General features: G+C 43.9%; 1 protein-coding gene across 1 annotated transcript in view; it reads right to left on the bottom strand.

The window, feature by feature from the left end:
- Rad50 (RAD50 double strand break repair protein) overlaps nucleotides 1–20736 on the bottom strand; it is a 68756-nt gene extending 48020 nt beyond the window's left edge. Inside the window, exons 1-11 of the mRNA XM_045152755.1 lie at nucleotides 20526–20736; nucleotides 18250–18333; nucleotides 16478–16629; nucleotides 14131–14316; nucleotides 11835–12039; nucleotides 7577–7705; nucleotides 7299–7464; nucleotides 5856–6049; nucleotides 4594–4800; nucleotides 2155–2337; nucleotides 993–1150 (exon numbers count right to left, since the gene is read on the bottom strand). Of these exons, the coding sequence (XP_045008690.1) occupies nucleotides 993–1150; nucleotides 2155–2337; nucleotides 4594–4800; nucleotides 5856–6049; nucleotides 7299–7464; nucleotides 7577–7705; nucleotides 11835–12039; nucleotides 14131–14316; nucleotides 16478–16629; nucleotides 18250–18333; nucleotides 20526–20654 (1793 nt within the window). The 5' untranslated portion in view covers nucleotides 20655–20736. The remainder of the gene's footprint in view (nucleotides 1–992; nucleotides 1151–2154; nucleotides 2338–4593; nucleotides 4801–5855; nucleotides 6050–7298; nucleotides 7465–7576; nucleotides 7706–11834; nucleotides 12040–14130; nucleotides 14317–16477; nucleotides 16630–18249; nucleotides 18334–20525) is intronic.
- Nucleotides 20737–21657: the final 921 nt, after the last annotated feature.

Genomic DNA, 21657 nt, shown 5'->3' with positions numbered 1-21657 from the left:
AAGGCACTCTTGCTTGCTGCCTCACCCTGGGTCCCCAGGCCGTCCTGTTGCCATCATCACTCCTTCTTAGCCAGACAACTCTGGTCTTTCCTACTGTTTAACTATGACACCTTTTCTTTGCACAGCTCTTTCAAGGTGACATCATTTATATTAATCACCTTGATTATCCCTTATATAGCAGCAACTCCCAATGGAAACTTCAAACCCCAGTATTCTATTTCAAGACCCTGTAAAAGAAACACTATTTTTCAGCCAAGCATGGTGGTACACAGCTATAATCCTAGTACTGGGGGGACTTGGCAAGAGGATCTTGTGTGAAAAGAGGATCTTGTGTGAAAGGCTTATCTGGGTTACATACTGAGACCTCCATCTCAAACAAAAACCACCACAAATTTAATATGGCCAAAGCCTCAAAATTGTCAACAAAAAAATTTATCTTTTTATCAAATCACTTTTTTTTTTTTTTTTTTTTTTTTGGTTTTTCGAGGTAGGGTCTCACTCTGGCTCAGGCTGACCTGGAATTCACTATGTAGTCTCAGGGTGGCCTCGAACTCTCGGAGATCCTCCTACCTCTGCCTCCCGAGTGCTGTCAAATCACTTTTTGAGGCAATGTCTGGGGAAAAGGTGAGCAATGGACCATTCACAGAGATAAAAAGAGAACTTTGGAATTTGAATCCTAATTTTCAAATTTTTAAGGATCAAGAAGCCCTAATCAAAATAATAATTAAAGGCTGAGGAAATGGCTCAGCAGTTAAAGGTGCTTGCCTATAAAGTCTGACAACTTGGGCTCAATTTCCCATTACCCACATGGAACCAAAAGCATGCATGAACCAGGTGTGTAGCACACACCTTTAATCCCAGCACTCGGGAGGCAGAGGTAAGAGGACTGCTGAGTTCAAGGTCACCCTGAGACTACATAGTGAATTCCAGGTCAACCTAAGCTACGGCAAGACCATGAATGATATTATAATAGTAATGTTTCAACAACTTACTTCAATTTGGCAAGTCTATCCCTGGTCTGATTAATTTCTCTTGATTTACTATGAAGCCAGTCTTCAAGTTGTTTCTTGTTAGGAAAATACCCCAGTAGTGAAGTTAGTTCGTCATTGTGCCTAGATTTTATTTTTCTGATTTGTTCATCTTTGTCAGCCTATAAGTTAAAAATAAACAGAAACACTTAAAAATCAAGTCTGTGAGGGCTGAAGAGCTGGCTTAGCGGTTAAGGTGCTTGCTTGCAAAGCCCAAGAACCCAGGTTCAATTCCTCAGGACCCATGTAAGCCAGATACACAAGATGGCACATGTGTCTGGAGTTTGTCTGCAGTGGCTAGAGGCCCTGATGCACCCATTCTCTCTATCTGCCCCCCCATCAAATAAATATTTATATATATATATATTTTAAAGTATGTTAGGTGCAAAGGCTGGAGAGACGGCTTAGTGGTTAAGGCTCTTGTCTGCAAAGCCAAAGGACCAAGGTTTGATTCTCCAGGAATCATGTAAGCCAGATGCACAAGGTGCCACAGCATCTGGAGTTCATTCTCTCTCTTTCAAATAAATAAAGATAAAATATTAAAAAAATAAGCCAGAGCCGGGCGTGGTGGCACATGCCTTTAATCCCAGCACTTAGGAGGCAGACGTAGGAGGATCACTGTGAGTTTGATGCCACCCTGAGACTACATAGTGAATTTCATGTCAGCCTGAGCTACAGTGAGACCCTACAGCGCCAGGCATGGTAGTTCATGCCTTTAATCCCAGCACTCAGGAGGCTCAGAGGTAAGAGGATTGCCGTGAGTTCAAGGCCACCCCAAGACTACATAGTGAATTCCAGATCAGTCTGGGCTAGAGCAAAACTATACCTCAAAAAGCCAAAAAAAGAAAAACAAAAGGATATTAGGTGTGACAAGAGATTTTTTTTCCACTGGAAGGGAGAGGGAGGGACTACTTTTGACTTGAGAGCTTTTCCACTCTTTCTTCTCCTGCTTCCACGCTCTCCCTTAGTAAGTCTTCCATAACTTAGAAAAGCAGATTTAACAGGTTTGTTTTTAATACTTGGCTCAGTAACCTCTCAATGCAAGGATAGTACCAATCCATCCGTGCTGGCTCCCAGGTAGAACTGCAAAAGCACAGAGGACAGAGAGCGAGAAGCAAAGGCCTGCCTTGTCTGTGGTCAGCATCTCCATGTGGGTGCGGGCCGTCGTCTGGCGGTTGAGCTGCTCCATCTCCTGGTCCAGCTTGCGCAAGCCCCTGTCTAGATCGGCCTTCTCATCTTGGAGGCGTATTACTTCTGTTTTTAGGGCTTCTACATTGCTGTTCTTCTCAGCCTTGCTTAGCTCATGTTCCTAATCAATAATTTAAATAAATGCATAGTTTGGCATACTTTTGTGGTTAAAATAATAACAAAGTATATTGGAAACTACTTATCTGGCTGTCTCCCTTCAAAATAGCCTACTCTCCTATCTGCAGAACATACCGACCTTTCTCTTAATAAACTTTCCCTCTTGCTACTGAAAAGACTCACTTCTCAGAATAATCCAAATATCTTATTTTGCTTATGTTCAGCAAGAAAAAAACAAAGCTTCAGAGAAAATCTTATAAAGTTACAGTACTAAGCTCTATTGATAATTATTAGTAAATAAATCCAGAATGACCAAACAGGAAAATAAATAGCAATTAAGAGAAAAAATAGGGGGGCTGGAAAGATGGCTTAGCAGTTAAGATGCTTGCCTATGAAGCCTAAGGACTCACGTTTGACTCTCCAGATCCCAGGTAAGAGAGACACACAGTGACATAAGCATACAAGGTCACACATGTGCATAAGATGGCACATGCATCTGGAGCTCGACTGCCGTGGCTACAGGATATGGCGTGCTAATTCTGTCTCTCTCTCTCTCACATAAAAAGACAGTCTGGGGGCTGGAGAGATGGCTTAGTGGTTAAGGCGTTTGCCTGCAAAACCAAAGGATCCTGGTTCTACTCTCCAGGACCCATGTAAGCCAGATGTACAAGGGGGCGCATGCGTCTGGAGTTCATTTGTAGTGGCTGAATGCCTTGGCATGCCCATTCTCTCTCTCCCTCTTTTTCTCTCTGAAATTATAAAATACATACATACATACATACATATATACGCAGTCTGTTGGGTTTGCCTCAAAAACAATTAGTAGAACTATGTCTACATAGAGACATTAATGGCTTTTTGTTACCAATTAAGTGTTTCTTAAGTCCGAAGTAACCACCTATACTGCCTGACATGTAGAACTACAAAAACTGCAATGTGGCATGCCTGCCTGGCACTTCCCCATCCCAACAATACTGAGATAAAAGTAAAAAAAGCAATGGTGAATCACAGAAAGCAATTCCCCAAGTTATGAAGATGAGATGTAAGAAAGAACTAGCCACAGTTCAGTCTGTGTGTTCTGATGATGGAGGTGATGACAATGGGAGGAAAAAGGACCTGCCAAGTTTAAGAGGCTTATTTTGATGATGGAGACATGAAAGAAGAGGACACATCAGAAGCAAGCAAAAAAGTGTGGCACATCTTGAAGACCTAGGAAAGTATGTTTCATACAGAAAAAGTGGTAACAAGTTTTAAAAAATTACATAAAATAACACCTTGTAGAATGGAGCTAAAGGGAATTTTTCTTTTTAAACTTGGGTAAATGTATCTTACCCAAGGTGCTTGTAATAATAACTTTATTTTGCTGTTTGGAATATATCATTTCTCATATTCTCAAGACATTTGGTTTCAAAAAATCTAAAGCATTAAGGTCTGAGTAAAAGTCTCTTTAAAAAGTTCCCTTGGAAAGTATTATACTAAGTGAGGTAACCCAGGCCCAGAAAGCCAAGCGCCACATGTTCTCTCTCATATGTGGATCCTAGCTACAGATGACTGGGCTTCTGCATGAGAATGAAAATACTTAGTAGCAGAGGCCAGTAAGGTAAAAAGGAGACATAAAGGGCAGAGAAAGGAAGGGAGGAGGATACTTAATAGGTTGATATTGTATATATGTAATTACAATGATTGTAATGGGGAGGTAATATGATGGAGAATGGAATTTCAAATGGGAAAGTGTGGGGGTGGGAAGGGAGGGAATTACCATGGGAGATAGAGACAGAGAGAGAGGAGGAAGACAGGATAAAAGAAAGTAATGGGAAGGGATTATGATCTAAATACATTGTATGTATGAAAGTTGTCAATAAAAAGTTTAAAAAAAAAAAAGTTCCCTTGGTAGCCATGCCAGGTGACACACGCCTTTAATCCCAGCACTTGGGAGGCAGAGGTAGGAGGATTACCTTGAGTTTGAGGCCATCCTGAGAATACAAAGTTAACTCAAGGTCAGCCTGGGCCAGAGTAAGACCCTTCCTCAAAAAGCCAAAAAAAAAAAAAAAAAAAGTTCCCTTGGTGATTCTCATTTTTAGCCTCACCATTTTTGATCAAGATATTCAAATAAGCTCATAAGAAGATATTATTATCATGATAAAAAGGCTGACTTTTTAACTAAGGAACCACAACCTTGAGGTTAGCAATAGATAAGAGAGTTCAGAATGCAAGCTTTTGAAGTCATCTTTAAGATAACTGCATTCTTCATGGAGCTTACCACTTTTGAGAGCTCCCGGTCCAGCTCAAGAATCCGGTCTGAAGATCCTTCCAACTGTTGTAACTCATACTTCACATTTTTCAGCTCATTCTGCTTCTTACTTAGGATTTCTGTTTTTAGCTCGATGATTCTTCCCAGTCCGGTTTTCTTATCCCTTATCTCATCTATCTGTTTTTGCTTCAGAGTTTCTTTTTCTGCAAAGTCATTCTAAATACATGTGAAGAATGTGCATTTAGCCTTTTCACTATTCAATTAAGAAACTGTCTTCATTGTAAAAGTAATTATAATGAAGAAAATACAGACAAGTGTTTTTAAAAATGAAACAAGTACCAACTACCTAATCATTAACAATAAGCTTTTTTTTTTTTTTTTTTTTGCAACTAGTCTTAAAAACCTATTTTTTCTGGGCTGGAGAGATGGCTTAGCAGTTAAAGCATTTGCCTGCAAAATCAAAGGACCTTGGTTCGATTCCCCAGGACCCACATAAGCCAGATGCACAAGGGGGTACACGTGTCTGGAGTTCGTTTGCAGTGGCTGGAGGCCCTGGCGTGCCCATTCTCTCTCTGTGCCTGCCTCTTTCCCTCTCTTTCTCTCTTAAATATATATATATATATGCATATATACATACACATACATATTTATTTTTTTAATTTTTTTGTTTATTTTCATTAATTTATTTGAGAGTGACAGACAAAGAGAGGAAGAGGCAGAAAGAATGGGCGCACCAGGGCCTCCAGCCACTGCAAACGAATTCCAGACACGTGCACCCCCTTGTGCATCTGGCTTACGTAGATCCTGGGGAATCGAGCCTTGAACCGGGGTCCTTAGGCTTCACAGGCAAGCACTTAACAGCTAAGCCATTTCTCCAGACCCAATGCATATATTTTTTTTTAAAAAGGTGTTTTCCTTACAGCTGGGCATGATGGCTCTCATCTACAATCCCAGCACTCAGGAGGCTGAGGTAAGAGGATCACCATACGTTTGAAGCCAGTTTGGGCTACAGTGAGACTCTGCCTCAAAATCAATCCATTAATTTTGCTTAAAATCAAATAAAAATATAACTCTACATTTTGTTCACATTATTATTCATGTAAACTTTTAAAAACTTGCTTCTAAAGGTATTTTTCCTACCTCTCACAGTAGATTTTGCCCTCATGTTAATCTAAAAGTGTGCCAAAGTCAGGTTCATCCAAACAATTTTGTGAATCTCCTAGCAAATCAGACAGAAAGGAAAACAGCAAGCAAGGCATTCAAAGGTTTACCATCAGTTGGCTAGCAGTTTCAGCTTCCTTTTCTTGTCTCTCTCTCACAAGCTTGTGAAAATTCTTAATCTGCCTTTCATTGAAGGGGCCCCGCTCAAAGCCATCCAATTCTAGCTGTGTTGCTAAAGACTGAATTAATGAGTCTCTGGCTCGGATATGTTCTTGATGGCGATCAGCTTGCAGTTGCAGACGACCTTCACATGAAACAAAAGAAAACAGTACACTAATTTCTTGGGGCGGGGGGAAGGTGTGTGTGTGCACGTGCACGTGTGGAAGTCATAGGACAACTTCAGGCATTCAGGTCCTTGCCTTCTATACCTTGCTTGAAAAGCAGGATTTCTAGTTGTTCACCCCTGTGTTTGTCAGACTAGGGAACCAGGAGCTTCTAGGAAATGCTTGCAGTAAGTATGCTGGGATCACAGACATCCACAATATCCTGCTTTGACATGGATCTTGGGGGTCTGGACTCAGGTCCTCACCCTTGTGCCAAAGTGATATCTCCAGTGATCCATCTTCACAGCCCTAACCTCACTTTCTGAGTGAGATGATGGTAGCTTTATAAGCAACTGTAAAAAGTAATACAGTCTGGGTTGGAGAGAGTTCAGCTGGTAAAATGCTTTGCTTACAAGCATGAAGACTCAAGTTTGAGCCCCAACACCCATGTAAAATGTTGGGCATAGTGTTGCATGCCTGTGAGCTGGGTAGACAGAGACAGGAAGATCCTCAGGCTAGCCAGTCTCACCTAAATGGTGAGCTCCAACCTAATTAGAGAACCTCTGTCAGGGTGGATGGTATTTCTGAGGAACATCACCAGAAGGTATACTAGCCTTCACACACACACACTTTGTTTTGTTTTAATAATAATTAGTGTGATTTCTTTTATACTTCGGCCAGTTTACTACAACAGAAACATTTTGAGAACTAGTACAATACTGAAACTTTATATTGGCATTGACATAATTCGTCAATCCTAATGAAAGGTGCTCACTGTTACTTGTACCCACTTGTGCGTGTACAAAGTTCCAGGTAATCTTACCACCTGTGTAGGCTCATGCTCATGCACCCACTACAACAGTCCAGACACACACATGAATCTTCTTGTGACTCTTCTATAACCATGATGCACCCATCTCCCTCTTGGCCCTTCCTACCCACCATTCCTGGCAACTACTAATTCGTCCACTATCGCTTAAATCATGACATTTCCAAAGTGCCGCACAACCTACTGAGAACAGTTTTCTTTCCTTGCTTCCTCCTCACTCCTGCCAGGACCTCACTCTGTAACCCAAGCTGGCCTCAAACCCAGTGACCCTCCTACTTCAGCCTTCCAAGTACTGGAACTAAAGGTGGGTGCCAGCTTTCTTCAACTCAGTACAATTCCACGGAGTGTCTTCATACAGAGAATGGAGACAGAGGGAAAAAGAACTCGGCTCTTTGCCCTACCCTGTTCAACAAGTAGCTCTGATTGTTCTTGGTTGAGAAGCCTTGACTCCTTAGTTAGTTTTTCCACTTCACGCTGACAGTCTACTAATCTCCTTTCTTTTTCCCGTACTGTTCTCTGGTGATTGTGATACAAATCATTTAGTTGCTCATCGGTCCCTTGGAAAACCTATGTAAAATCAAAAGAAAAGGGTTTACTATACAACAAAATACAACTGGTTTAAATGAGATTACAACAGTCCCCGAATTTTCAAGTAGAACAGAATTCTACCACAACAAACCTTTTCCATTTTCTGTTCTAGTTCCTTGTTATCTTTCTCCATTTGCTTCTTCCGGCTCTCCAAGGCTTTAATCTCATTGTCAAGTCTCATTATTTTAGAAAGATTAAGTTCAATTTCCTTTAGGCGGTTCTGCAAATAAAGAAGCATTCTATATAAATGAAAGTCCCTCTGGTTTGCATGGCTCATGCATGAGGAGATATGAGATGTGCAAGGACCAGGCACTTAATTGTGACATTACATCATCCCACACGAACAATAGCACTGGGAGGGAGAAACTAAGAGGAGACCTGAGTGACTTGCTCAAGACCGCAGAGCCCATGCCCTGCCCTCAACAGCTCCCGCAAGTCATTCATGCACAGGTGCTGACAGTGGCAGCACGCGAAGCAGCAGATTTTGAGGATTTAATCTTTAAAAGGCTAATTTATATTTTTCCTTTTTTGTCATTTTATTTTTGTTTTATTATTATTATTAATGCAGGCTGATCAAACTCCAGGCTTCACATATGTTCAGCTACTGCTCCAGCCATAACTTACTTTTGTTCTTGTTGGTTTTTTTTTTTCCTTTTTCGAGGTAGGGTCTTACTCTAGTTCAGGCTGACCTGGAATTCACTAGGTAGTCTCAGGCTGGCCTCAAAAACTCATGGCAATACCCCACTTCTGCCTTCTGAGTGCTGGGACTAAAGGCATGCACCACCACACATGGCTGTTGTTTTAAGACATGGCCAGGGCTGCAGAGATGGCTTAGCAGTTAAGGTGCTTGCCTGCAAAGCCTAAGGACTCAGATATAATTCCCCAGGACCCACCCACATAAAGCCAGATGCACAAAGTGGTGCATGCATCTAGAGTTCATTTGCAGTGGCTAGAGGCCCTGATGGACCTACTTCTCATTCTCTTTTTTTGCAAAGAAATAAACACAAATTTAAAAAAAAAAAAACAACAGGGCCTCAAGGACACTAGGGCATCTTCAAACTCCCTATGCAGCCAAAGGTAACAGTGAATGAACTTGTGATCGTCCTGCCTCCACCTTCCAAGTGCTTGGATTGCAGGTTGTATGTCCACACCCAACCCACATCCACTTATTAAAGAACTCAGGTTGGGGTGATGGCTTCCTTGTTAAAAGTACTTGCTGCGCAATCATGACAACTGTACTCTGGATCTCCCAAACCCAGACACAAGCAGCACACACACCTCTAATCCCAATGCTAGCAGCTAATCTGGCACTGGCAGTGGCAAAAAAAAAAAAAACACAAGAGAGATCATGTCTCAAACAGGGTAGAAGACAAGGACCAACACTATGACCGCTGGGTGCCCGTGACTTGCGCTGCCGGGAGAACAAACGGCACGGCCACACAGAAACAGTTCGGCAGCTTATTATGGCTAAACACACTCTTACCATGTAACTTAGCAACCTATTCCTATAGTTATCCAAGATGAAAATATGTCTAAAGATATATAAACAAAAGAGTAGCAAACTTTTATTTGTAATAACCAAAACCTGGAAAAGATGTAATGTCCATCAACCAGAGAACAGATGATTAAGAGATCAACTACGCAGGCAGGAACAGATGAAAGGAAAAGCAGGTGCGCAGGAAAGAAGGCAGACAACAGTCTACTTATGGTGACACCACTTACACACCATGTGCAAAAGGCAAAAGCAACCAGTAGTTGCCATGGGCTGGGAATAGAAAGGGTTTGAGTAAAAAGGACTTTCAGGGCTGGAGAGATGGCTTAGGGGTGAAGGTGCTTGCCTGCAAAGCCAAAGGACCCAGCTTCAATTCTCCATGACTGACAAAAAGCCAGATGCATAAGGTGGCACATGCATCTGGAGTTCTTTTGCAACAGCTGGAGGCCCTGATGCACCACTCCCCCCCCCCCCCAGCTCTGGCTTCTCTCTCTCTCTCTCTCTCTCTCTCTCTCAAATAAATAAATAAGTAAATAATTTTTTGGTTTCTCGAGGTAGGGCCGTTTTCTAGTCCAGGCTAACCTGGGATTCACTATGCAGTCTCAGGGTGGCCTTGAACTCACAGTGATCCTCCTACCTCTGCCTCCAGAGTGCTGGGATTAAAGGTGTGTGGCAGCATGCCTGGCAAAAATTTTAAAAATATGTATTTTTGTTTCTTTGTTTTTTGAGGTAGGGTCTTAACTATAGCTCAGGCTGACCTAGAATTCACTATGTAGTCTCAGAGTGGCCTCGAACTCATGGTGATCCTCCTACCTCTACCTCCTGAGTGCTGGGATTAAAGGTGTGTGCCACCATGCCCAGCTAAAATATTTTTATTTATTTATTTATTATTATTATTGGTTTTTTGAGGTAGGGTCTTACTCTAGCCACCACACCCAGCTAAAATATATTTTTTTAAAGCATGAGTATGGACTCAACTCCTGTCCTTAGCCCTACTTCCAGTGTTTTCAAAACATGTAACTCAGTTTTACCTATGAAAGTGTACAGGATTACTGTGAGGTTTACATAACACCTGTAGGGTTTTTTAATTTGTTTTTTCTTTTATTTTGAGACAGGGTCTCCAGCAGCCTAGGTTGACCTTGAACTTACTATGTAGTTGAACATGACCTTCAACTCATGACCTTGTGGCTGCCCCCTCCCAAGTGCTCGGATAACAATAGTGCACTACATGCCTACAATGTAACACATTTTAAAGCATATGGACAGCATCTGTTGATGACCATGTTAAACATGGCATCAATTCACAGTACTTGCAAAAAAAAATGTGTGTGTGTGTGTGTGTGTGTGTATTAGTAGAAAGCATCTTTGGAGAGTCTAGCACATACAACTGGACTACTTAAGAGCACGGGGTAGTGTCACCACAGCTTTGAGGCTCTACACACTTCAACTCATCCTCACTAGTTCTTCTGCAGCCTGTTAGAGGCACAGACATTATGATACTCATCTGGCCTTGTATCTTTTTTTTTTAATGTTTTGTTATTTTTATTTGAGAGTGACAGACAAAGAGAGAAAGAGGCAGATAGAGAGAGGGAGAGAGAATGGGCGCGCCAGGGCATCCAGCCACTGCAAACTCCAGATGCGTGCGCCCCCTTGTGCATCTGGCTAACGTGGGTCCTGGGGAGTCGAGCCTTGAACCAGAGTCCTTAGGCTTCACAGGCAAGTGCTTTACCACTAAGCCATCTCTCCAGCCCTGGCCTTGTATCTTTTTTTTTTTAATTTTTATTTATTTATTTGCGAGCAACAGACAGAGAGAGAAAGAGGCAGATAGAGAGAGAGAATGGGTGCATCAGGGCCTCCAGCCACTGCAAACAAACTCCAGGCACATGCATCACCTTGTGCATCTGGCTTACATGGGTCCTGGGGAATCAAGCCTCGAACAGGACTCCTTAGGCTTCACAGGCAAGCGTTTAACTGCTAAGCCATCTCTGCAGCCCTGGCCTTGAATCTTTAATGACATTTCTAGCTGCTTTCTCTATGCTAGTCACCAGATCCTATAGACTCCTGTGGCATCTGTGTTTTAACTGCATCCCCTGGACAAAAATCAGCGCTCTATCCCCAAAGCACCCAATCTGGCTGAAGGAGCTAAGACTACCATGCAGACGGCAAAAAGTAACAGTGTGTCCAACACTTTAATAGTGCCATAGGGCACTGCCATCCACAAACGTGACTGCCATTCAGAGCTATGCTGGAATACACTCCACCACAGGCCGCATGTTGGATATGCCTGGAAAGCTGAGGTGCCAGCGTGAAATGGACAAGAAAAGGAATAGCTGAGCTATCTGGTAGAGAAGGATCACCTTTATGTGGAAAAAAATTAGAGGGGCTGAAGAGATAGATGGCTTAGCAGTTAAGAGACTTGCATGTGAAACCTAAGGACCTAGGTTTGATTACCCACATAAGCCGGATGCACAAGGTGATGCGTGTGTCTAGAGTTTGTTTGCAGTGGCTAGAGGCCCTGGTACACCTACTTCTCTTCCTATCTGCCTCTTTCTCTTTCTCAAATAAATAATTAAAATTAAAAAAAAATAGAAACAAGCCAGGTAAAATGCCACATGTCTTTAATCCTAACACTCGGGAGGCTGAAGTAGATGGATCACTGTGAGGTCAAGGCTAGCCTGGGTTACAGCAATAATCTGCCTCAACAACAACAAAAACACTCTTCTACACAAGAAAAAGAACTAACGTACATATTAATTGGCATGATTTTAGACATTATACATAGTACATTAGGTTATACATACATACATATCACACACGTGTGATCTTAAATTGTCCATTAAAAAATACAGCAAATTACCTTCAATGGTTCAAGTTCATTTTCATAGGACTTGACAATCTCCTTTGAAGATGTTAACTGGGCTTCCTTACTAGTTATCTGGTCACGTATCTCACAAGCTTTTTCCTTATTTTGCTTCAAATATTTCAATTCCATTTGACATTCTTTTACTTTCTGTCCTTGTGTCTGACGTACCTGACGAAGTGTATCTAAGGCCTTAATGTACCTTAAAAAACAGGAAATACAAGTAAAACTTCTGGGGCTGGAGAGATGGCTCAGTGGTTAAAGGAGCTTACTTGCAGGCCTGACAGCCCAGGCTCAATTCCCCACTACCCACGTGTAGCAGACAGCTTCAGATTCACTGAGATGAACTTTCAGACTAGGCACAGTTATGGAGGAAGGGATTTATTGAAGCTTATAGATCCAGAGGAAGTTCTATAATGGCAGAAGAAGCTGGCCTGCCTTCACAGGCCCAGACAGACAGAGAGAAGCACAAGCCTAAAGGTCAAAAGCCACAGCACACTTCAGGAACTCCAGCTAGGCACACACTGCATATCTATAGATTGAAATCGGAAACCCACCACCACAGCTTAAGATCCACCCAGTGACATTGCCTCCAGCCAGGTAGCCAGCAGATGCAAACTACAAACAAACAACTGAATATATTGGGGGCCATCTATTCTATTCAAACCACCACACCATGTAAAGGCCAACGTGCAGAGGAGCACACCCCTCTGCAGTTCATTTCCAATGGAAAGAGGCTCTAGTGTGCCCACAGCTCTCCTCTCCCCTTACCTTACAAATGGCTAATAAATGGTGGTTTTTATATAAACCTTCTTGCTAAGTAAATTATAGTATATTAATGCAGTAGGATAATTACTTTTTTTGGTTTTGTTTTGCTTTTTCCAAGGCTGGGTCTCACTCTAGTCTAGGCTGACCTAGAACTCACTCTGCAATTCCAGGATGGCCTTAAACTCTCAGTGATCCTTCTACCTCTGCTTCCCAAGTGTTACATTAAAGGTGTGTACCACCATGCCTAGCTAAGATAACATTTACAAAGATTTTTTTTTTTTTTTTGAGATTGGGTCTCACTCTAGCCCAGGCTAACCTAGAATTCCCATGTAGTCTTAGGCTGGCCTTGAACTCAGACTGATCCTCCTACCTCTGCCTCCTAAGTGCTGGGATCAAAGGTGTACACCACCACATCCAGCTTGTGTTTTTAATAGCTTGGAAAATGTGTACAACTTACATGTGAAAAAAATCATACTTACTCTCTCATTCAGGTAAATGTGTCCAGCAAGGAAGCTAAGAGGGGACATGCTCAATGTCTGTCACCAGTGAAAGGCCCAACAAACCAGAAGCCCAGAAATACTATCACGCTCCAAAAGGAGCTTTAGCGGGCCCCTGCATACCTCAAATTCCAGGCCCTACTCTGCTAGGAAGTAAAGAATCCCTCTCCTCATTATATCAGAGACCACTCCCGATATAAAACTAGGTAAAAGGGTGTGAGATAGCCCTCAAGGATGGGAAATGAGTAATGGAGTAAACCGCGTATTTGGTTTCTGTAAATAGCCTGCACCATAAGCCTTAGTAGCCTGCACCTTAAGCCTTAGCAGCCTGCCTTAAACCACACTTTGTCACCCCCACCCAAGGACCCGCGCAAATGCTGACCATTGAGGTCATAGGAAACTGGTCCACGGAGCAGGGGCTTGAGCAATTTAAACTAATTGGCTTAGAAACTATGGAGTGGCATAAACTGACTGGCTCGCACCGTGTGGGCTCCTGATGCTAAGAAATAATTGGTTTAATGCATAGGCTTTGTTAGAAATCCTATAAAAACTGTCCTGTTCCTGCGTTCGGGGCTCTGCAGTCTTCTACCCGTGTGGTATACGACTGTGGACCCCAGTGCGCTTGGAATAAAAATCCTCTTGCTGTCTGCATCAAGACCGTTTCTCGTGAGTGATTTGGGGTGTCGCCATATCCGGGCAGAGCGTGGGGTCCCCGTTTTGGGGTTCCTACACAGGTGAAGAGTAAATGACAAATCATTTTCCTTTTAAATTCTTTTCTTTTACAAAGCTGCATTTAAGGTGCTTATGGTGGTATGTGTCTGTGATTCCCGATGCGATATTAGGGCAGGAGCACAGCCTGAGCCCAGAACTTTGGGGTCAGCCTGGGCAACAAAACCCATGACTCCGGCTGGGCCGCAGCGCATTGGCCAAGCACGTTCACCACTGAGGGCCTGAGTCCAATCCCAGCATCACCAAACAAACCACGGCCAAACAACTTTCTGGGCTACAAAGCCAATGCAGTTACAAACCTTGTCGCTGAGAAAATCTCATCAAACTTTTGCTTCAGGGCCTTTCCTTCACTTAAAGGCCAATTAGAGTCTTCTTGGTGACAGAAAATGACATTATTTAGCACAGACTTGGAAACCCCAAGGGAACTTATCATTTCTCGGTCGATTTCTGCACATTTAGAGCTGAGACTGACCTTTTCGCCGTGCCTACAGAAACAGAAATCAAGGATATAAGGGGGAAAAAATTTAAAAATTTAAAATTACCAACTGTTGCTTAATCTTTCATGCTCTACTATTTATTAATTTAGAGACAGGCTCTCATGTATCCTAGCCTGGCCTAAACTTTGGACTTCCAATCCCGTTTCCACTGCTAGGATTACAGGAGCTTGCCAACACAGCTGGTTTTATGCTGTGAGGGAATTATATCCAATGCTTTGTGCATACTAAGAAAGACCTCTACTGACTGAGTTATGGCCTGAGTCCTTTATGATAGCTTCCTCACACTAAGAAGTTCATTTTTACATGATTTAGAAATTCACTTATGGGCTGGAGAGATGGCTTAGCGGTTAGGGCACTTGCCTGAAAAGCCAAAGGACCCAAAAGGACCCAGGTGCGATTCCCCAGGACCCACACAAACCAGATGCACAAGGTGGTGCATGCGTCTGGAGTTTGTTTACAGTGGCTGGATGCACATCCATTCTCTCTCTCCTTCCTCAAATTAAAAAAAAATAAATAAATAAATTTTAATTTGCTTATAACAAGGATACATAGCAGAGGAAGTATGTGGAGGCACGCTACAATCTTTTATATATATATATATATATATATATATATATATATATATATATACATTTTTTTTTTTTTTTTTTTTTTACATATTTGGACTTCATTTGTACCAGCTGGAGGCCCTGGCGCACCTATTCTATTTTCTCTCTCTCTCTCTGCTTACAAATAAATGGTAATTTTTTTAAAAGAAAAGAGTAAACTGCTGGGTATGGTAGCATACACTTTTAATCCCAGCACTTGAGAGGCAGAGGTAGGAGGATCACCATGAGTTCAAGGTCACCCTGAGACTACCAAATGAGTCAGTCTAGGCTAGAGCAAGACCCTACCTTGGGGGGGGGGGGGGAGAAGAGTAAACTGCCAGGTATGGTAGCACAGGGCTTTAATCCCAGCACTTGGGAGGCAGAGGTAGGAGGATCGTAGTGAGTTCAAGGACAGCCTGAGACTACATAGTAAATTCCAGGTCAGCTTGGGCTAGAGTGAAAACCTGCCTCAAAAATTAAAAAAAAAAAAAAAAGAGCCAACAGTTAGAGAACAGTTGTGTCAACGGCAGAGAATATTTGTCTAGTTCACTCCCTGGAACCATGGAAAGAAGGTGGGAGAAGAGCAGACAGACAGACACATGGGTGGGAAGAGAGGGGAAAGAGAGGAGAAAAGAGGGGGGAGGGGAGGCCTAGAGAAGGAAATTTTCAAGTAAGAGCCGACACTGACTAATCCATGGTACATAGACCATGTCCACATGCTAAGTCACTGAATTTTAAATGATAGATTATTATGACAAAGAAGACAAGATTAGACAGAATTAAACTGCTAATCAGGGGATGGAAAGATGGCTTAGCAGTTAAGGCACTTGCCTGCAAGGCCAAAGTACCCAGGTTCAATACCCTAGGACCCACATAAGCCAGATGCACAGAGGTGGCGCATGTGTCTGGAGTGGCTAGAGGTCCTGGCAGGCCATTCTTTTTCTCTCTATCTGTCCCCCCTCAAATAAATAAATTAATAAAGTCTTAACCTGCTAATCATCTGACCTACAAATACAGATTATTCTCACTTATTTGGGTGGAGCCAACGTACTCATACCCCTCCTAAATGGAAAAGGAAAAGAAGCAGTGACTTGTACACAAGTACTGGACCCACACATGCTGGCTTTGAAGATGGAGAAAGAAGCCGTGAGCTGGAAGTGTGGCTGGCTTTAAAAGATGGAAAGGAGCCGGGCATGGTGACACACGTCTTTAATCCCAGCACTCGGGAGGCAGAGGTAGGAGGATTGCTGAGTTCAAGGCCACCTTGAGACTACATAGTGAATTCCAGTCAGCCTGGGCCAGAGTGAGACTCTACCTTGAAAAATCAAAGAAAATAAAAAAATTTAAAAAAAAAAAAAAGATGGAAAGGAGCTGTGAGTGGTAGCCCTCACCTTTGGTCTCAGCCTGGGCTAGAGCAAGACCCTACCTCAAAAATACCAAAAAAAAGATAAAAGAAAATAAATATGATCCCTCTAAACAGTGTAGTAGGATAAAAAAAACACTCATATGCTGAAAAGACCAAAATCAAGCAGCTATCGTTCAAGTACACCAGAGATGCCTACTTCATTCTAGTAATGACTCCTTCCAGGGTTTTGAACTCTGTCTTTTTGCTTTTCTGACTGCACAACATAGATCTGTGCACAGCAACGACCTCTCCATTGACATCCCGAAACTGCAGACGAATCTGGGCTCTCACATCTGTTTCCTGGGCAACCTTTGAAGATAAACAAAGAAAAATTTTGCTACTTTAATAAGCAAGAAAAAAAACGCATAAAAAATCTTACTTATCCAAAAATGAGGGGAAAACAAAAACTCATAATGAATGCCATTTTTACATTATGTTCAAAATATGGGAGGAAAGAATGTTGCTTGATTCACTTTAATCGTGCAATATTATCTGCTTTAATTCAGCACCATAAAACCAGATGTGAATTCAAAACAAATAAACTGCATCTAGTTTGTTTGTTTTAATTTGAGGCAGGATCTCACTCTAGCCCACGAATTTTTATCAGATTCTGCCTATATATTTCACCCATATATACTAAGGAGAGTAGTTATGGGTTTAGAGAGAGGTGTAAGTTGGGCGTGGTGACACACACTTTAATCCTAGCACTTGGGGAGGCTGAGAATGGAGGATTGCCATGAGTTCGAGGCCACCCTGAGACTACCAAGTGAATTCCAGGTCAGCCTGGGCTAGATTTCACCTTGAAAAACCAAAAAGGGGGGGGGGGGAGAGGGAGAGAGGGAGGGAAAGATGTGAAGTAGTTATTTTAGAGATTGGATTTGTGAAGGGGAAAGTAAGGGAGGGAAGGGAATTGTCATGGTTTATTGTCTGTAATTATGGAAGTTATCAATAAAAAAGTTTTTAAAAAAGACAAAAAGGGGGCTGGAAAGATGGCTTAGCGGTTAAGGTATTTGCCTGAAAAGCCAAAGGATCCTGGTTCGATTCTTCAGGACCCACGTAAGCCAACTGCACAGGAAGTGCAAACATCTGGAGTTTGTCTGCAGTGGCTGGAAGCCCTGGTACACCCATTCTCTCCCTCTCTCTTTCTCAGAAATAAATAAAATATATATTTTTTAAGAAAAAGCACCAGGTGTGGTGGCATACACCTTTAATCCCAGCATTCAGGAGGCAGAGGAAGGAGAATCACTGTGATTCCAAGACCAGCTTAGAATGACAGAGTAAGTTCCACATAACCCTGGGATACCATGAGACCCTTCCTTGAGGAAAAAATAAATAAATAAAAATAAGTAATAAAAGAAAAAGATGTTCATAAAACCACACATTTTTAGTTGGAGCTACTTCGACTAAACAAAAGTTTAAAAATTAAAAGCATACATGTGTCAAACACCCAGATTTACAATTTACTATGGTGTTTATGATATGATAATGTTAAATTAAAAAAAAACAACATAAATCTAGGCTGGAGAGATGGCTTAGCAGTTAAGGTACTTGCCTACAAAGCCTAAGGACCCATGTTCAACTCTCCAGGTCCCACATAAGCCAGACGTACAAGGTGACACATGGGCACAAGGTGGCACATGTGTCTGGAGTTTGATTGCAGTGGCTGGAAGCCCTGGTGCACCAATTCTCTCATTTAAAAAAAAAAAAAAACTTAAATATTAGATAGGAGTATGACCTCAACTATATGAAACAGTACATAAGGGAAAAAATATATGAAAATATCAACAATGATTTTTGCTGGGTAAAATTGTGTGTAGTTAACTTTCTCCCCTCTTCATACTTTCCATTTCAGGTTTTCTACAATAAGCTAGTATTACTTTTATATTCATTTTTTATTTTTATAATATAAAGTGTTAGTAACACCATTACCTTGGGATCATGAACAAATGTATTTCCTTTGGTCCCAGGAGGGAAGTCTCCAGTACAAATATACTTTAAACATTCAATGATTGTCTAAAGAAACAGAAAATTACATTTAGTTATGAGAAAAACAGATGTTCATCACATATCTTGATTCACAGCTGGGTAAGGTGATGCATGCCTGCAATTCTAGCATTTGGGAGGTGGAAGCAAGAGGATCAGTTCAAAGTCATCCTTGGCTACAGAGTGAGTTCCCATTCTCTCTCCTTGAAAAACCCCAAAAAACAAGTGACATTGTAAATGGAGTACAGTGATTCATACAATCCCAGCTCTTGGGAAACTGAAGTAGGAGGATCACCCCAAGTTTGAGGACAGCCTGAACAACAGAGTGAGTTCCAGGTCAGCCAGCCTGGCTTAGACCCTGCTTCAAAACACCAAAAAGTAAAATTAAATTAAAAAAATGAAAATAAATCTGACTTAATTGTAAACCTAATCTGAAAACTTGATTAAGAGTTTAAGTAAGGGATTGGAGAGATGGGTCAGTAGTTACAGCATCTGCATGCAAAGCCTAACGACCTGGGGTTTCTTCCCCAGGACCCACGTAAAACCAGATGGACAAAGTGGCTCATGCATCTGGAGTTCATTTGCAGTAGCTGGAGGGCCTGGTATACCCATTCTCTGTGTGTGTGAGTGTCTCTCTCTCTGCTTGCAAATAATTAAAAAAAAAAAAAGTTTAAATGCCAGGTATGGTGGTGCACACCTTTAATCCCAGCCCTTGGGAGGCAGAGGTAGGAGGATAGCTATGAGTTTGAGGCAATCACATAGCCACAACCATTAAAAAAAAAAGTGTGTTCACAGAACTAGTGCTTGCAAACACTTTGTTTTTTTGAGGTAGGGTCTCACACTAACCAAAGCTGACCTGGAACTCACTCTGTACTTCCAGGCTGGCTTTGAACTCACAGCAATCCTACCTCTGTCTCCCAATGGGATTAAACGTTTGTGCCACCACGCCCAGCTGTGAATACTTTATTAAACAGAGATAAGTGCTAAGAACGTACTTAGGGGCTGGAAAGTTTGCTCAGTGGTTAAAGGTGACTGCTTGTGAAGTCTGATGGTTTGAGTTCAAATCCCCAGTACTCATATAAAGCCAGACACACAAAGTGGCCCAAGTGCTTATTTGCAGTGGCAGGAGGCCCTGGGACAACCATTCATTTAGTCTCATATTCTCTCTTCTTCTCTTTCGAATAAATATATATATTTTAAAAAGAATGCACATGTACAATGCAAAGTACACACATTCTGGACATTCACCACATAACGTTTCCATGTAAATAGTCTGGCATCCAACACTCAACCTGCTCCTTCTACGCGCCTCTTACATGCTTCTCATTGCTACACTATTAGCCTGTTCGTCCTCACTCTCCCTGACCAGAATGTCTGATAGCTGTATTGGTCCTTCCCTCCCCCGCCCCCACCCGCCCCGCGTTAGGGACTCACTCTAGCCCAGGCTGACCTGGAACTCACCCTGTAATCCTAGGATGGCCTTGAACTCACAGCGCTCCTCTTATCTCTGCCTCCCAGAGTGCTGGGATTAAACGCCTGTGCCACCATGCCTGGCTAAACTTGCTTTCACTCAGATTTCTAAAACTTTCTAAATGTTTTCTAGATTTTTAATGATCGAAGAACATAAGTTGTGCTCAACGTTTTTATCCGCAGGTAGTGAGAGAGCATGAGTGCGCCAGGGCCTCTTGCAAACGACCTGCAAAAGAACTCCGGACGTATGTGTCACTTTGTGCATATGGTTTCTACATGGGTACTGGGGAATTGAACCGGGGCCATCAGGCTTTACAAGCAAGCGCCTTTAACCGCTGAGCCATCTCCCAGCCCTCCACATTTTATTTCCCTCCAACGGGGTTAAGAGCACCCCTAATTTTCCGAGTTATGCCTCCCTCCATCAACTTCATTTTAAAGTCGGGCTACTTCTCTGCCTTCGGCCACGCACGGCAGCGGGCCTGTCACAACTCGGGGCCGCACGTGGATCCTGCTTTAGGAGACAGAACGCAAGGGGTCACCAATGGGCGGTGAACTCGAGGCCCGGGGGCGCGCAGGCGGGGCTGGAGCGGCACATCCGGACACCTTGGGCAGGCCGGGCCCGGGGCCTGCACGCGAAGCCCGCGCCGCCGCCCGGGCCAGGCCGCGGCACCCACGCGGCCCGCGCCCCGCGCCCGCGCCGCCCCGCGGGCCTGCGCGGCGGGCCCGGCCCCGGGCGCCTTCCCTCGTCTTACCGTCTTCCCCGCCCCGTTGGGTCCCACCAAGATTGTGAGGGGGCTGAAGAAAGTGATAATCTGCTTGTCTTTGTCCTCTATCCCAAAACTCCGCACGCCCAGAATGCTCATCTTTTCGATCTGGGACATCTCGGCCGCACGAGCCGCCGCGCCGGGCCCGGCTCGGAACCGCTCGCCACCCCCCGCCCCAGGCGGACCCAAGAGTGCCGCCGCGCGCTCCGGGGACAGCACTTCCGCCCACGCCGGCTTCCGGCCCACCGGGGCGCGAACGGAGGCGGAGATGGGGACCGGCGCCGGGGCTGCCCGCGGACACCCTGCGGGGACCGAGCGAGCCCGGCGGCCGCGCGCTCTGGGTTCCCGCCTCTCCTGAAGCGCGGGTCACGTGAGGCGCGCGCGCACGCGCACGCGCGGGGCACGCCGGGAAGTGGGAGGCCTGGCCTGCGCGCGGCGTGCTGCCCGCCCGGTTCCGCGCAGGCGGGTTCCGCGCGCGGGCGTTCCGGGTGCCCGCGGCCGCGGGCGAAGCTCCAGGGCGGGTGTTACGGACGGCGTCTCGTTCTGTAGCCCAGGCTGGGCCTCGAACTCGAGATCCTCGTGGCTCAGTGTGCCGCCGCGCAGAGCTCTGGGCAGGGCAGGCCTCGACTGGCTGCGGATGTGCGCCCCTGGACTCTGGAGGGACTGGGACTGTGGACCCATTCGTGTCAAAACGACTGTCTGACACACACCGTCGTCGTCTGCCTCCTTTTCTCCTGCCGCTGCCCAGTGTCCAGTGGTTTCTCGTGATCCTATGAAATCTTTTTTTTTTTTTTTTTCCGAGGTAGGGTCTCACTCTAGCCCAGGCTGACCTGGAATTCACTATGGAGTCTCAGGGTGGCCTCGAACTCTCGGCGATCCTCCTATCTCTATCTCCCGAGTGCTGGGATTAAAGGCGTACGCCACCACGCCCGGATACAATCTAATATATTGTTGTAAAGTATTTATGTGCAGGCTGGAGAGATGAATTAGCAGTTAACTTTGCACTTGCCTGCAAAGCCAAAGGACCAAGGTTAGATTTCCCAGTACCCACGTTAAACCAGATGCACAAGGTGGTGCATGTGACTGGAGTTTGTTTGCAGCCTCTCTCTCCCTATCTCTC

The sequence above is a fragment of the Jaculus jaculus genome, chromosome 6 (assembly GCF_020740685.1).
Source record: "Jaculus jaculus isolate mJacJac1 chromosome 6, mJacJac1.mat.Y.cur, whole genome shotgun sequence".
In the NCBI taxonomy this organism is placed as follows: domain Eukaryota; kingdom Metazoa; phylum Chordata; class Mammalia; order Rodentia; family Dipodidae; genus Jaculus; species Jaculus jaculus.
Note: the sequence above shows the minus strand (reverse complement) of the source record. Positions and strands in the feature narration are given on the sequence as shown.